Here is a 16,275-nt window from a genome sequence, read left to right on the forward strand (position 1 = left end):
CACAAAAAATAATTGAATATAAATTCAATAAAAATTTAATTAAAATAAGTACTTACTCAGCCTTCACATAGTACTTCACTTTGATATCGTCTCGGCACCTAGGCAGGTACTTCAACGCCTCATCATTTTTGTTATATTTGAGACATGCGTCGACGAAAGGCTCGTACCCTACGGGCGACTTCTTTGTCTTTGAGAACTTATCCAAATCCTCCCAATGGTTCATTTCGGCCAATGTTAGTATGCGTAACCACCAATATCTGTTGATAATAATAATAATATGCCAGAAATAATAATATGATACCCTGTACTATGAGCATAGTTAACTCCTGGGGTACTACTCAGAACTGATCAGATTAAAGTTACCAAAAATCGGTTCCAGCTCTAATTGGTTTATACATATACTTTTAAACTTTCGCATTGCATTGTACTAACATTTGGAAACGGGAATAAACGCGTTCAAATACGCACACACTCAACATAACGCACACACTCAACATATTATATAACAATTATTAGGATGTTATTTACTTCAATCGCTTCACGTACAACTCTTGAATAAAAGTGACGATCGTCGTACTTGAATGTAGGGAAACTCGGTAGGTGTGAAAAATACCTATTCGTATTTCAACGCGTTTATTCCCGTTTCTAAATGTTAGTGTAATTGGTTTCTTACATAATTGACACTAATGATTTGGTTATGAATGAAGTAGTTTGGAATGGACGTGTGAGGAAAACAACACAAGTCACATTGAGGACTTCAAATATGTAAACCGACAATGTCGTCTCGAGCGTCAAGTGACTCCAAGAGCTTACTAGGTGGATTAAAGGTACCGGTGAATATTTGGAATTATATTGGTTACATTTTCTTGTCTTACCTTCTATCAGGCATTCGGTACTCGGCTCTCAACTTATCGGCCAACTTGATTTCGCCCAACTTAAGAAGTTTCTTCACGGTGTCGTGCAATGATAGGCCAATGAAGCTCTCGCCATACGTTTCTTGGAGGCTTGATTGCTGCTTACACATTTTGCGCGCGTCTTCGCATATTAATACGCCTGGAGAATGAAAATGGCACTTTATTGCTTATGTACTAGAATATTACTTTACAGTAGCAGTAGAGCTATTTGTGAAACAGTTCGTCCAGGGAAGTACGTAATACGTACTTCTGCTGTCAAGCAATAATGTGAGCTTTAGTGCGTTTCGGTTTTAAAGGGTGCTGGTGAAATTATACGCAGATAGGACTTGTCAACGTCAATCTCAGGGTGTTCAAGCTAGTTCATTTAAATTGTCTATTTTTGTACTTACAAAAATTGAATTTCATACATACATTGTATTTAGAACTATGCTTACGAAAAATGCAAAGAGAAGACATAATATTTTAGTTTTTAATTTTAATTCAATGTAGATTATTAAATCTAGCCATTATTGTTAAAATGTATATGACTAAAAATTGATCTCGATACAAGTAGGCCAAGTGTCAAAATAAGACTAAAGAAGGCAATAACGCAATTAGTAATCGTAAACGCAAATAGAACGTCGTAACATTCCCAATTCTGTCATTTTTGGCAAAATCTTATCTTCTTTTCACAATCTATCGATAAAACTACCGGCAACAACTACATAACTATTTAAAATTTTATAAATACTGGCAACTCTATTGGCAAAATGTTATTTTATCCAGTCTTCCAATAAGATAGACTATAGATCGGATTATGAGTTCTTAGGCGTCAACGTTGGTTGGTACTAGTTATGTTTATTTTAATACAATACTTACCCAAGTCATTCCTCCCTTTCTTGTAGCATTCCCTAGCAGATATTAGTGACGCTTCTACGCTTCCAGGGTTGGTCTGATCGATTGCGTCTCTGATGTGCGTGGCGGCCTGTCCATAGAAGTCGTCCTCTTGGACGTACACCTTGCGTAACGCCTCGCGATTATGACTTGCGCAGTATTTTATGTAAAGGGCGTGAGCGAGTGGGAAACTTCGAATTGTCAGCTGCAGTAAACAAAATTGTGCAATAATTTTGAATCTTTGTCTTGTAGAAACTTGCGGTTAGGGAAATTTGCAATCTGGGCCATAGAGTGTTTATGAGAGAAAAGTTTTAAGAGATTGACATTCTTACACTAACGTCACAGTACATTTATAAACATGTTATTTATGTTAAGATTTTTTTTTTATAAAAAATAGTGATAGACATAACATTAATACGAGGAATAAAAATAAACTAGCAGTTCTTGACAGTTGTCTTCATAAAGTCTCAAGTTCATTTCGGGGGCTACGTATACGCTTCTATAATAAGATTCCGATTGACGTTCAAAATTTGCCATTTACGTACTTTAAAACTATTGTGAAACAAAAATTTTATACTAAAGGTTATTATACAACTTGGTAGTGACCCGTTTAGCTCTTTCGGGTATTCTCAATCTAAGATGATATTGTAATGTTGTAATGATAAATGTATTCAAATGTATATTTACAAATTGCAACCCCTAGAGTTTCTTGCTCATTCTTCTCAGGGGAATCTGCCTTACGAATGAGCAGTAGAGTTTAATCAGTATGAAGATTTCAAGTGTAATTTGCTTATAATAAAGATTATTTGACTTTGTCTCGACTTTGAATGAAGATTTGATTAAATTCATGATTCCACCATCCACCATCCCTCAATATAAAATATATTTTTGTATTAGTAATTTATCTAACTATTTTTTTAATCTTATGTTTGAGAAAATTTTATTATTTCGATATTTTTTTTGGTTTGTTTACCTCGAATTCGTGTTTCCCCATCTTTTCCTTGAGATGTAACAACACTACGTAGACTAGATCCGTATCGCCGCTGGCCGTCGCTTTTAATAAAGCAGTTGGGCCTTCGCCTAATGCCAACAACAGAGGCACTTGAAGTTTACTATGTGTCTCGTACTCCAAAATCTGAAAAAAGCATTTAAATCTGAAAGGCAGCAAAGCAAAAAGCCAACGGCACGGGGTATTCCCAGGCGGTCACCCATCCATGTACTGACCGCGGCCAACATTCCTTAACTTCAGTGATCGGACGAGAACCGGTGTTTTCAACGTGGTATGAACGTTAGCAACAAAATGCTTTGAGCTCCACTAGATTTTCATTGACGTCATTAATTATAATATAAATATTATAACAAGGACCCTAAAGTATTGTGTGTTAAAGGTAGTGAGAATAAATTCCGCTAATATACCCTGTAGTTTTATTTAATCAATTAAAGGACGGTGTTATTATAGTTAATAAGCATTTAATTATTTAATCAATTAAAGAATGGTGTCATAGTTAATTTGTAAATGATGCATATAATATAAAAGTTTTTTTGTGGAACTCGCGAGTTTGTAATAAAATGCCAAAATAGAAAAAAAGCCAAGGACACGCGGTGTTCCCAGGCGTTGCGTTGGGAAGCATTTGTTTCAATTTTCTAGTTACATACTTATTGGAAATAACAAAAAAATAACTAAAAAAATAACATAAAAAAACTATTTTTCCGGATTTAAATCGCGTATATTTGTTTTTTCAAACAAACCGACGTTTCGGACCCTTTATAGGTCCCATGGTCACAGTTGACAGATTTAAATACGGAAAAATAGTTTCATTTCCTATGTATAACAATCGCGAAAACCTAAGAACTCGTTACATACTTATTTTTATAGGTTTTTTTATAGGTACTTACTTTAATAGCGAGTGATTTGCGTCCCTTTTCGGCAGCCTTCATAGCAATTTTTGCATAAGATATGCCAGGCACATTGCGAAGTTTCTCGCCGATCTCACGTGCAGCAGTTTCGTTGTCAAGATGTGGTTGGGTAACCTGAAAAATATTGCAAAGCGAATATGGACTTTTAGAGACCTGTGCCACATGATTCATTACCGGATCTAGCGGCGGATGTAGAAATTGATAAAGTGACAATAATCCGCTGTTAACCTAAGCCAATCTCAAGATTTCATCTGAAGTCCCGAGTTCGATTGTCTGTTGAAGTAATCTAGGAACGGACATTTACAAATTTGTCAGTGACAGCTTTTTATATATTTTTTATCCGCGTGTAAAGCATAATGGTTACGATTTAAGGCATTCTGGACACATTGGTGGAAACATGGGAGTCCCCAATGCTGGGGCTGTCGATGCGCTTGCACACTACTGCCAATGCTTTCTGCCAGGATTCTCCCAGTTCAGGTATATGTTATATTTTACATTGATTCGCGTAATTAGTCTTTAGTTATTACTTACAATAAGCTATTCAATAAACAATTTTATTTATTATTTATTTAATGCGTAGCCAGTCGCCCTGTCATTGGCTGGGTACGTTGTGCTCTCATCATAATAAATACCTAACATTTTAAACGTAACACTAGTTTAAGCACTTTTCTTTACTAACAAATATGAATGAAAGATGAATGTACATATGAAAGATGAATGTATATCTGAAATAAATAGTTTATTTATATTTATATTATTTTTATTTATATTTATATTATTATATTTATATTTTCAGACATACGTTTATTTTTCCCGGATTTAGAATCGCGTATATTTGTTTTTTTTTTCAATCAATTCACGTTATGGGCTCTTTACTGTTCCCATGGTCACGGCTGACTATAGTAGTAGTGTAATGTAGTATAGTAGGGTGTAATAATAAACAAATTGACGAAAACTTACCAGAATTTCATTTCATTTCTATGCGATTTTAGATACCGGACAATATATATAATAGTTACCTTATAGCAGGCCCAATGTGAGAGTACTCTGGTCTGGCCGTCCTTCAGTTGTAGGTAGGACGCTATGTGGCCAGCGAGGCAGTGCAGACGACGCCAGATCAAACGGTCAAGAAGCACACGCTCGCCTAGCGTTTGGAATCTGATTGGTTCTCTAAGGGCGCATTTATTCGATACGAATTTCATTGCGCTTACGCCGCGCGGAGACCGCGTTGCCGCCGCGCAGCGACCGCGTGCATCTAACTGTCATGGCAAAGTACGCTCTATGTACTTAGTTTTTACGTTTTAACTTAAACGAGCATTCCAGGCTAGGGATATTCCTTGAACATCGATGTATCGAACCCATTCGATGTTTATCATACCATACATCGGATTGATTCGATGTTTTGACAAGAAGAAATTCAATTCGATGCATCGGTATTTTTGAATAAAAACATCGAATCATAGAAAACACTAACTCTGGCGTGCCCCTGTGTTTCAATTTGATTTTGTAAGTCATTTACTGTTTGTTTTAATAGTATTTATAATCCTAGCTTATTTCATTCTTCTGCGAATGAATAATTGCATATGTATCGAACCTATTTATCTATTTTAGACAGCATACCTAATTATTCTTGCGTAAAAACATTTCTATTAGTTTAATTTTTTTTTTTCACCTGTAAATGTATGTTTTACCGTTGCAATACCATTTTTTTTAGTTCCTGGCTTCTCTTGACCAGTACTACTAAACTAACACAGAAAGTATCATAAAATTAAACACGTCACTAGAGCAGCGATAGCGCCACTCTATTGCAATAGTGTTACTCTGCTATAGCGTTCACTGTCAAGCTAAGAAAAACAAAAAGTATTCGATGTTGAAAAAACATCGATGTTTTTAAGCGATGCATCGAACATCATCGATGCAAAGGTTTCAATGTTTTACATCCTATGAAGACATCGATGTATTATCTAAGTGGACACCTATATTCAAGGCGCGCGGGTAAAGCTGGCTACGCGGCAACCGTGTGGCGATTCAGAAGAATTTAAATGTTGTTGCCTAGTAAATAAAATTCAGATTCGCTATTAATGTGCGGTCGCCGCGTGGCGGCTGCGCGAAATCTTTCTGCTCGTGTAACTGGGCGCTAAGGGATTTATTTGAAACAGAGGTGAAGTAGAATATTCGTCTACTGGAAAGTGATAAAGCAGCTGTGTATTTTTTCCTTCGTGATTTGTCGGAGATCGCCTTAAGAAGGAAATAAAGTACTACGTACAGGGCCCTACCATAACGTTTCAAAAAAACAATATTATTTTAATGTAAGCTTATTATATTACTCATATTCGTACCATGGCAAACCTATCAACCAAGTAATATGTTGTTGCTAAAGTAACTGAAAGAACAAATGATTTCGCAATATTGTATATTCCTTACTAAAAATAGGAAAGAAATAAAGCTATATGAACTGTATAATGCCATCTCTTTCTTTTTTGATGTTCCGAATCGTCCTATTGTAGTATAATGTTAAAGGACTTAATGTTATTTACATTCAGAGAATTTTAACTGCAAAAAAAAAAATTAAAGTATGTAATAATGAAATCTATTAAAATGACGTTGTTTTCAATTGTTTTTCCGCATTTTCATGAAGAAAAATAAATAAAACAAGTTGAGTCTTGATTGTCACGTTGTGAATTCGGAATTATAGGCTAGTGTCAACTGTTAGTTTTGCTAAGAAACGTATAGATGTCGCTGTCATAATTTTATGAAATAAACATCTCATATATTTTTATTTAACGAGAAATTATTTCCTATGTACTATTAAGCAAGAAAATAAAATAAATATTGAAGAGATATATATATGTAAATAAATAAGTTCAACTTAACTTTTAATCATTACAAATCAATATTAGGACAATAAAACTCAAAATAATATTGTTTCCATTACATACGTGTAACTATTTTAAGATTGCAAAATTTGACATAAAAGCAATATTACTTTAATGTTAAAGTCGCGTCATAGTACGGACTGAGCGAAAGAATATTCACAAAGCTGCCAATAAAACATCATAGTTTTAAACTTATAGCTTACTTTAAGCGCGTCAAAGTCAATGTAAGAAGGTCAATGATGTAAGGTTAAAGTAATATTGTTTTAAGAGGTTGTGGTAGGCCCCCTGTAGCGTAACTATGACAGGTCATCTAATTAAGAAATTCATAATTGAAACTGTTGAAATATTAACTTTATTGAATACCTGATGTTTTACTACCATGATATTCAATATTTTTATTTCAAATTACTCAACTAGTTTGTTAACACAAAGAACAAACACTAAGAAAAATTCCCTCGATTCGGCTGGATCAACCTAGCGCCTGTGAAGAAAAACTTTCATAGATTTCTCACAGCTGGCGTTACGACAAAGTCGTTAAAATCAAGAACAAAGATCTGCAATAAGTACATAGAAAAATTCGTAAGGTCTGCTGGTTGATTCCGTAGCTCAGTAGCTAGCCTGGCAGAGCGTCAGGCACGATATGCTGGAGGCGCTGGTTAGAGGTCTGAAGACACCCAGATCGATTTAATTTGTCTTAGTGCTCGATCTTTGTATTAATAATTGTAACTTGTAATAAATAATTAGTTTCTAATTATCACTAATTATCAATTTCCGCGTGAAGTTTTTAAAATTTACTCAGAAAAACGTTTCAAAGATTTGTTATTTTTGGGCAGTCACATTTGATTCTTCTGATATTGCGGTTCAATTTTACTATTGTACTTTTTGTGAAAAAGGATACTGCAAAAAAGTGAGCGGTATTGCCACTTTAGGATTTCTAATAGCATTCAGCACTCTCAGCCACCTGCAAGTCTTCACAAAATGGTCGGTCAATACCGGGTCCATGATGAAGCCTTTACCGAACTGTGCGGAACGAATCAACATTTTTTGCACTTCGGGACTGAACTCGAATGCTGCCGCATCTATGCAGTCTTGAACAGCTTTTGAGAGATCTGGCTTTACAAGCCGTATGTATTCATCTGCTCTGTGACTGTGTTTCTGAAAAAAAGAGTACATAACTGTATGTATTATTTTTCTTAAATTTACAAATTACTTGGACTATCTTTGTGGTAAAAAGCAAACGTCACGCGGTGTTCCCAGGCGGTCAACCATCCAAGTACTGACTGTACTCGACGTTGCTTAACTTCGATGATCGGACGAGAACCGGTGTTTTCAACGTGGTATGGACGTTGGCAATAGACACCAACAAATATTCGATTAGAACCATACTAGAATACATTGTCATTGATTTCATTAATGTTTGTTATACGAACAATACCTGGAATTGTTTCGACGCTTCAACCAAGTACGATCCGGGTGCGGTGCTGTTTATTCGAAATATTTTCTCCACGACTACAGGCACTTTTTGAATCAACTCGTGAGTCGATTCTGAAACGAAATAATTTGGTTTGTGTCAAATTTATAATTTTTCTTAATAAACCTTTCCAGGAATTGAAAGGTAATAAAAAAAGGGCTTTTTAATCGGAATTCGAAAGAATAAAACTGATAACAATTTTGTTTGTTCGTTTTTAAACAAACCTGTAACCAATTTAAGATAATATAATTCATCATCATTATCATTTCAGCCTAAAGACGTCCACTGCTGAACGTAGGCCTCCCCCAAAAAATGCCACAACGACCTGTCCTGCGCTGGTTGCATCCAGCGGATTCCCGCAGCCTTCACCAGATCATCAATCCACCTTGTGGGGATCCGACCACGCCGCGTCTTCCGGTACGCGGTCGCCACTCGAGAATTCTTCGGCCCCATAGGCCATCTGTTCTGCGAGCAATGGGCAAAAGATGACGGCAGAAGAGGGCACTGCCCGTTGCCACTTAAGTTTTGCAATTGTTAGGGCTATGTCTGTTACTCTGGTTCCCTTGGGGATTACTGATTCGATTTCGCAACGAAATTCCCAGCATAGCCCTTTCCATTGCTCTTTGAGTGACCTTGAGCCTTCTTATGTGGTCCATAGTGATAATATAATTATAACAGATAAAAAAACTATTTTGTTCTAATTATGCGTTAATACAGTTTGGTGTATTTATTTACTTACCTGATATAACTCTTACGCAGTCTAGTTCCGGAATGATGTGGAACGGTCCATCATAAGGGTATGTGTAAACATTCCCATTAAACCCGTAGATGCACATCGTGTCGTCCCAGTGGCCCACTATTGCTTGGGAACCGCACCTGCAATAGTATATCATATTTTTAACTCTGTTCAATTAGATTCAATCAGTGCCGCTTAAACTACTACTTAATACTTAATATTAGTGTTTGGACAGTCAATATACAGAAGTATTATATGTGTTTTATGTCTTATAAGAGATATTGTCAGCTTGCGCGTTATGCGTGCTGGCAAGTGAGATCTTTCCATAAGTAAGAACTATTGAGTCGGCGCGTCTGTTGCTAAATAATATTTATATGTATTTACCAGAGTCAATAAGTACTCCATTACAATTTATGTTATGGGATAGTGAAATTTACATTAAATAGTAATTTCTTTCGGTGATATTGTAATCTTCATTTTTTATTGAACTTTGCTGTATTTTGACAAACTTTCGTATTTATCTACTTTTTTAATACATTTGATGAAATTGTATGAAATATTATATATCTTTTTTATTGATTTTGTCACTGATCATCACCCACAGCCCGACATAACCCAGTGCTGTACATATTCTATATTATCGTCATTGATAGCATTGTTTTTAAACTAAGTAATTACTCACCACTCTAACTCTTTAGGTTGTTTAATGTACCCAGTATCGATTTCACAGTACTTATTCTTGAAATCTGAAGAGCCGATCCACAGAAAGCCTGAGTCGGTAAACAACGCCACATGTCTGCCATTCTGCGATGGCACTATGGATAGGATTTGCGTGTATGGGTTCTTTACTTCTGGGCGCTGAATAAATTTTATTACTTAATTAATTAAATGTCTAAAACACTGCAATATTAACACTATGAATACTGTGAGTCGGGAAATGCATACTAATCATAATTTAAGTGCATCCTATGTTACAGTAAGACCAGAAAGTTTTTATTTCAGTTTAAGAGCTGTAGAATGTCAAAGTCAAAGTCAAAGTCAAAGATGATCAAAGTCAAAGATTATTTATTCCATAGGTAAAATAAATTTACACTTGAAAACGTCACATTTAAGCAGTAGCTTGACGAGCAGTAGCTCGTTCACTACGCTGACCTCCCTGAGAAGAACGAGCAAGAAACTCTAGGGATTGCTCTTTTCAAATAAACTTAAATGCTATGGAATACACTTTGAATCAAATTTGTGTGGATTCTGGAGCCATGTCGTCTTTCCATACATCTTTATCTAACACGTAGTCTTCAATTTTGTAATATGATTTTTCGATCAAAATATTTGTAATGTAGTGTTTAAACTTAGGAAATGATAAACTTAATATATGCTCCGGAATCTTATTGTAAAAACGTATACAGTTCCCCATAAAAGAGTTGTTTACCTTCGTCAAACGAAATCGTGGTACCATGAGTTTGGATTTAGCTCTAAGGTTAATATTATGGATATCTTCTTTCTTATTGAAATTATGTATATTTTTACGGGCATATAAAATATTTGAGTAAATGTGCTGTGATGCCACAGTCATGATACCAGTCTCCTTAAATTTTTCTCTGAGAGAAACCCGAGAGCCTAGACGGTACACAGAATGAATCGCTCGTTTTTGCAATACAAATATGGTTTGAATATCTGCCGCTTTACCCCACATGAGAATCCCGTAGGACATTATACTATGGAAGTAACTAAACTAGTCTAGCAGTACTAACATCGGTAAGCCCACGTATAGTGCGGACTGCGTATGCAGCGGAGCTTAATCTGCTGGCCAGGGAAGATATATGTGGAAACCATTGAAGTTTACTATCTAAGGTCACTCCCAAGAAGACTGCTTTATTAACAAAGTCTAACTTTTCTCCGTTTATTTCTATGCTTAGACTAGTCGATTTTACGTTAGGTAATTCAAATTTAACACATTTTGTCTTCTTGGCATTAAGCAATAAATTATTAGCATTAAAGCAATAAACTACCTTAGAGAAGGCACCATTAATATGGTCATAGTTAATGTCATGTCATGTGAATTAGTCGACTGTTGTACGAGAATCGGTGTTTTCTACGTGATATTTTGTAGGTTTGCTCCTGAGTAAATAACGACGCTGAGCTATGGCCTTTTTGCACTGCTGCAGCACAGATACATAACTGGGTGTTCGGCAGTGCTGTGACTCTGCTGTTTTTTCTTTTTATTATATTACATATTTTTCTGTTATGTATATGTGTATGTATATTCAAATAATCATTTTACATCTATCTATCTATCTAGTTGACGTGTTGATTGTGATGCTAATGTTGCGTAAATAACCTTCTTTTGCTTATGAGGGGGAAATGCTGTATTCATGTCCTCGAGCCCCAGGAAAGTCCAATAGCTATGTGAGACTAATTCTACAGTGAGGAGGCATATCCACTAAATCCCCCGCCCCCTGGGTTACCCTTTAGGCCACGTGTTATCAGCGTCATGGGATTCCGAGGATACATCACTACGACGCCCCAACAGCGTAAATAACCTAACCAAAGGCACTATTAATGTTCTATGTTAAAAGTGATAAGTAATCAAATGAATATTAAACTATTAAGAAAAAGGTGATAGTAAACTACCAATGAAACGGTGTTAACCCAGGCAGGTTAGGCATCCAAGTAGTGACTGCACCGGAAGTTGTTTAATATCAGTGATCGGATGAGAACCAGGTTTTCAACGTGGTATGAATGTAGACAAAGACGAGCTTGAATTTTGGAATCACTATTTCGGTTTTTGAGACACTTGTTACCCTCATTTTAAATTGCACTCCAAGCGAATAGCCGTTGGATTGTAAAATAGAGAAAAAGTAACAAACTGTGAGAAAACAATACTGACTATGTGATAATACATTACAAAAAAGCCTCTATCTCACCATAAGAACAATATATTCTTAGAAAAAAACACTGGCTCTGAGGTTACACAATAGAAAAAAGTACAAGCTCCTATCTCACCATAAGAACAGCTCGAGTCTCTCCAAGCTGGCACTTATAGATCTCTTTGTCCCTGCACACAAGGAATCCGAGCACGCCGGTTTTCTGTAGCCCTGAGCTTATTACGCACCATGACGTTATAGGCTCGTGGGCTCCTGAAATAAGGGGATATAATAAAAAAATATTGGTTTTCTGGAATCAAACAAACCAAAGGAAGTCCAGGTACTTTGAAAAATTCTGAGATCACTGGCTAGATTTTGTAGTACAAATTATACAAACTCACTTGGTAAATCTGGGACTGATCTAACTTTTGGCTCTGAGACATTGCTGAGCAGGAACATGCGGTTGGTGGTAGTGATCACTGCCAGACCCACTCCTTGTGGGCTGGGGAAGAGGCGAGCTCTGCATACCTGCAAAACCACCCCAAGTTCATAATTAATATCTTTTGATTAACAAGCACCGGGGAAAGAAATTTTAAAGATATATTTTTTGGTAAAAGGAGTTAATGCATGTTGGGGATTTTCAATACTCTTTCATTCGCATTATCACTGTACAAGTATTTTAAAATTCATGGAACAACAAACAATGAACAAAAGTTTGCATGATCAGATTGTAATTCATTTCATAATTCATTTATTTGTGAAAATACTGGTTAATAAGTATAATTATAAGGAAAATAAGTAAAGAGGCACTGTGTTTGGTCAAACATTAGGCATCCCATCATCACGATACTGAAGGTATAATATACATTTACACACATGCACTTACAGACTACTACATGTAGTTTTTATACATATTTTTTCAATTTCTTACCTTATTGCTGCCTTATTTACACCTAGCCTACCTTCAGATAATTATCAGAGATGAAGCCAGACAGAGTGTATTTACCTATTTTTTGCATACATATACACTGATTTGTTCTTTTAATAGTCTATTTGGTATTTTTTAAATTTGGGACTGTGTCTTTGTTTTCTCTTATAATATCTTTTTGGCTTGCTAAGCACTTTATATTGTTTCTTGTTGGTGGAAATTCGTAAATGGCATTGGATTACTCATATTTAGGTATACTATAATTATTTTTTATTATTTGCCCGTGAATTTTGCTAAAATGTATAAATAAATACTGAATGCCAAAATACTGAATGCCAATTTCCCATCAGGGTCGGCAGGGATAACAGTCTTCCATTTGCTACAATCCTGACACACATCCTTTGCCTCATAAACATTAGTGCTTTTATACATCCTCGTCAGTTAACAGTACTTTTCACATGGCTTTTTTTAGGTCATTCTCAATTAGGTCATGATAAGTTCACCTTGGTATACCTTCTTATAAATCTGTTTCATCAATTTTCTTTCATTCATTCTCTCATTCATTCTCTTCATGTCCAAAATCTGAGCACCCCTTTCACTATCTTTGTCACTACATCTTCTTCCACCCCGCAATGCTCTCTTATCACACTGTTCCCTAATTTAACCCTCACAGTCTCTGCCAAACTTAACATTTAACTTTACATAATACACATAGAGCAGATAATATCTCCCTCTAAAATCCCAGAGCGATTAAAAACAAAAAATAAAAACTAAATAGTTATGTTTTTACTTACAATTACAACTTGCTGCTGGGAACAAAATACAATGTTATCCTGGAATTAGGACTTGAGAGGGAGATAAGAAGAAAAAAATACTCACTCTATATGTATTATTTTAATTAGGTATTATTTATAATAGCAAACTTTCATATTAGTCAATACGATGGTAATGGTGATTGTCCCTAAAAATTTTACAAAGCAAACATACCTTAGTGTCTCTAACTTCCTGTCCAAGACTGAAAGTCTTCTGATAAGCCCCAAACATGTCATAGATGAGCACATCACCACTCTCCTGGATGCAAAGTAGCTGTTCACCGTCAGACCAACCCATGTGCACAAGCACTCCACTGTTCCACTGGAAATAAGATGCAGTACTTCTTTGTTATTTGGTCTAGAAATATGTTATGTAGCAGGGCCGAAAAAAACTGAACAAATGATAGGCATCTAAGAGACAGCAAGTGCAATAAAGGAAGGCCATTTTTTTTGGATCTAAATGGTGTATATTTGATTTCTTAGAATCTGTTGTTTGAAAAAAAAAACAAGTATACATAATTTAGATACATATACATAATAGATCCAAAACAATAGTTTAATTTCCTATGTATAATTGCCTCTGGCCGAATGGGTAACCATTAACATATACGGCCTGGGAGAAATATGTGTATGGCCTACATTTATTTCTCTCGTGAGTTTGGGTGTAATTTGTGGTTGTTTATGTGTGTCCATGGTGCGATACAGGGTTTCCCTAGTGTGAAGCTATGAGTGTATTGCATTATTATTAATAATTGAGCAAACTTAAGAACTCGATATGGGAGAATCAACTAAAAATCAGGTTTAAACTAGAAACAGTTAGCGTTTAGTCCCACAAGTTGCATTTAGATTGTATTGCTACTGTTAAATAACAATTTAGATGAATACATAAAACAAAATAAATGGGTATGAAAGTTAAGTACTGTTCAAAATCAAGAAAAAATCTCTATTACAGCTACTGAAGCTCTAGCCATTACTTATTATGTAATTTAGGTTAAATGTAGTAAAAAAAAACTGAAAATTAAACTATTTTTTCAGGTTCAAATCAAGTTTATTTACTTTATTAAACAAACCAATGTTTCGGGATATTTACAGGTCACACTTGACTGTTGTAGTAGTGTATTGTAGTATGCAGTTTATTGTAGTAAGTAATAAATAATAAAATAAACCTGATGAAACTTACCAGAATCTTAGAAATAACATCACCCACACAGTTGTAAATTGTGATAACAGGTTTAGATGAAGGCATGATTCTGACATAATGCTTCCTATCCCTTACTACAGCTATAGGGCCTCCGTAAGGGGCCCCGCTGACTATCATGTTGTCAAAACCATCATCCATTTGCCAGTTCATGCAGTAGAGATCGAACTTTCTGGAATTTAGAGGTTCGTTTATGTTAAAGTGTGATAAAGCACTTTAACATTTGATAATACAACTGTTTACAAATCGGTTGTTCGTACACATCACAAGCAAAACGCAAGTTTGTTAGAAATACTTATAGGTGTGAGTGGGTGGGTAGCTTGGTTTAAAAATAATTACGTGCCGATAGTAGGAATCCAGTTGAAACCAATCCGCAGTCAATAACGCTGACATTTTAGCTGTATTTAAAAATACGCTGTAGGTGTGATATTGATAAAATCACGATAACAGCACAGTTTTCCTCATGATACTAGTAACAAAAAAATTTAGCATTAGCCTTTTCCAGCAAGATGGCTACGGCCTATAGCACTGTATTAGAAAATGAGCTTTTTTAAATTGAATTTAATAAACGACTATATAGTTAAATAATAATTAGTTTACCGTACACTTGTATTATTGTAATCAACAAACAATTCGCGATAATTTATTGACTGACAATTTTGACATTGACGTTTTCGTTTCGATTTAGAATTTTGACATTCCATTAACCGTTCAAAAATCTATTATACGAGTTTCATAAACCTATTTCTTTATAATCTACCGAAGGAAATGGTTCTAAATGAAGGAAATGGTACTGGGTCAAGAGCACGTCAAGCTTGACACTTAAGACTTAAATCCAACTCTATGCCGCTTACGATAAGAACGGTCCAAAGTACAGGGTCAAGAGCACGTCAAGCTTGACACGGTTTAAATTTAACTCATGCCGCTTGCAATAAGAACGGTCCAAAGTCCAAAGTGTCAAACTTGATGTGCTCTTGACTGTACAAATGTCGAGCTTGACGTGCTCTTGACTGTACATACATATCTTAGATGATGACATAAACAATAACGATGGAAACACGCTTCATTTTGAGAGACCTTTTAGAAATTTTAAAAAAGCAAACTTTTTAGATCTATACACAAAACTATTTAGTATCGACTGGTCCCAAGTCTATCTATCATCTGATCCGAATGAAGCCGTCAAACATTTCTACAATTTAATTAATAATACACTTGACTCTACCGTTCCATATAAGATCAACTCATATTACAAAATTTTCCATTATCCTGATTGATATAGCTCGGAGCTAATTAATTTATTGAAATTGAAAAATCACTATCATACTCTATTCAAAAGTACTAAGTATGAACTATATTACGGGTTTATCTATTTTTACCGCAAACGATGCAAGTTGCTGACGGCTGAATGTTACTGTGCTCATATAAATAAAATAGAAAACAATTTCAAGTTTAGCCCAAGAGCATTTTGGTCGCATGTTAAATCGATTAGACAGTCAAACGATCCGTCTGTGTTCGGGAGATCCAATTCACAGGAAGTCGCAGACGATTTCGCAACATTTTTCAGAAACGTCTATCTGACTTCGGCTCCCATATTGAATCCCAGTGATGCTTTTGCTGCTGTAGCTGGGACAATTCGCTCATCATACCAGCTGTTGTCCGATCGACATATTATTGTAGACCAAGTAA

The 16,275-nt window shown here is 35.5% G+C and overlaps 1 protein-coding gene and 2 pseudogenes across 1 annotated transcript in view; all 3 read right to left on the reverse strand.

Moving 5' to 3' along the window:
* Positions 1-15,106, reverse strand: part of LOC113237767 (vacuolar protein sorting-associated protein 16 homolog) — a 16,399-nt gene extending 1,293 nt beyond the window's left edge. Inside the window, exons 1-15 of the mRNA XM_026474407.1 lie at positions 14,933-15,106; positions 14,572-14,761; positions 13,567-13,713; positions 12,053-12,179; positions 11,791-11,924; positions 9,470-9,645; positions 8,791-8,927; positions 8,016-8,125; positions 7,479-7,735; positions 4,724-4,862; positions 3,684-3,818; positions 2,761-2,922; positions 1,773-1,992; positions 876-1,053; positions 57-257 (exon numbers count right to left, since the gene is read on the reverse strand). Coding sequence (XP_026330192.1) covers positions 57-257; positions 876-1,053; positions 1,773-1,992; positions 2,761-2,922; positions 3,684-3,818; positions 4,724-4,862; positions 7,479-7,735; positions 8,016-8,125; positions 8,791-8,927; positions 9,470-9,645; positions 11,791-11,924; positions 12,053-12,179; positions 13,567-13,713; positions 14,572-14,761; positions 14,933-14,982 — 2,363 coding nt within the window. The 5' untranslated portion in view covers positions 14,983-15,106. The remainder of the gene's footprint in view (positions 1-56; positions 258-875; positions 1,054-1,772; positions 1,993-2,760; positions 2,923-3,683; positions 3,819-4,723; positions 4,863-7,478; positions 7,736-8,015; positions 8,126-8,790; positions 8,928-9,469; positions 9,646-11,790; positions 11,925-12,052; positions 12,180-13,566; positions 13,714-14,571; positions 14,762-14,932) is intronic.
* Positions 2,963-3,081, reverse strand: LOC113238031 (annotated as a pseudogene).
* On the reverse strand, positions 7,813-7,931 carry LOC113238032 (annotated as a pseudogene).
* Positions 15,107-16,275: the final 1,169 nt, after the last annotated feature.

The sequence above is a fragment of the Hyposmocoma kahamanoa genome, unplaced genomic scaffold, assembly GCF_003589595.1.
Source record: "Hyposmocoma kahamanoa isolate Upper Pololo Valley unplaced genomic scaffold, ASM358959v1 94, whole genome shotgun sequence".
NCBI lineage: Eukaryota > Metazoa > Arthropoda > Insecta > Lepidoptera > Cosmopterigidae > Hyposmocoma > Hyposmocoma kahamanoa.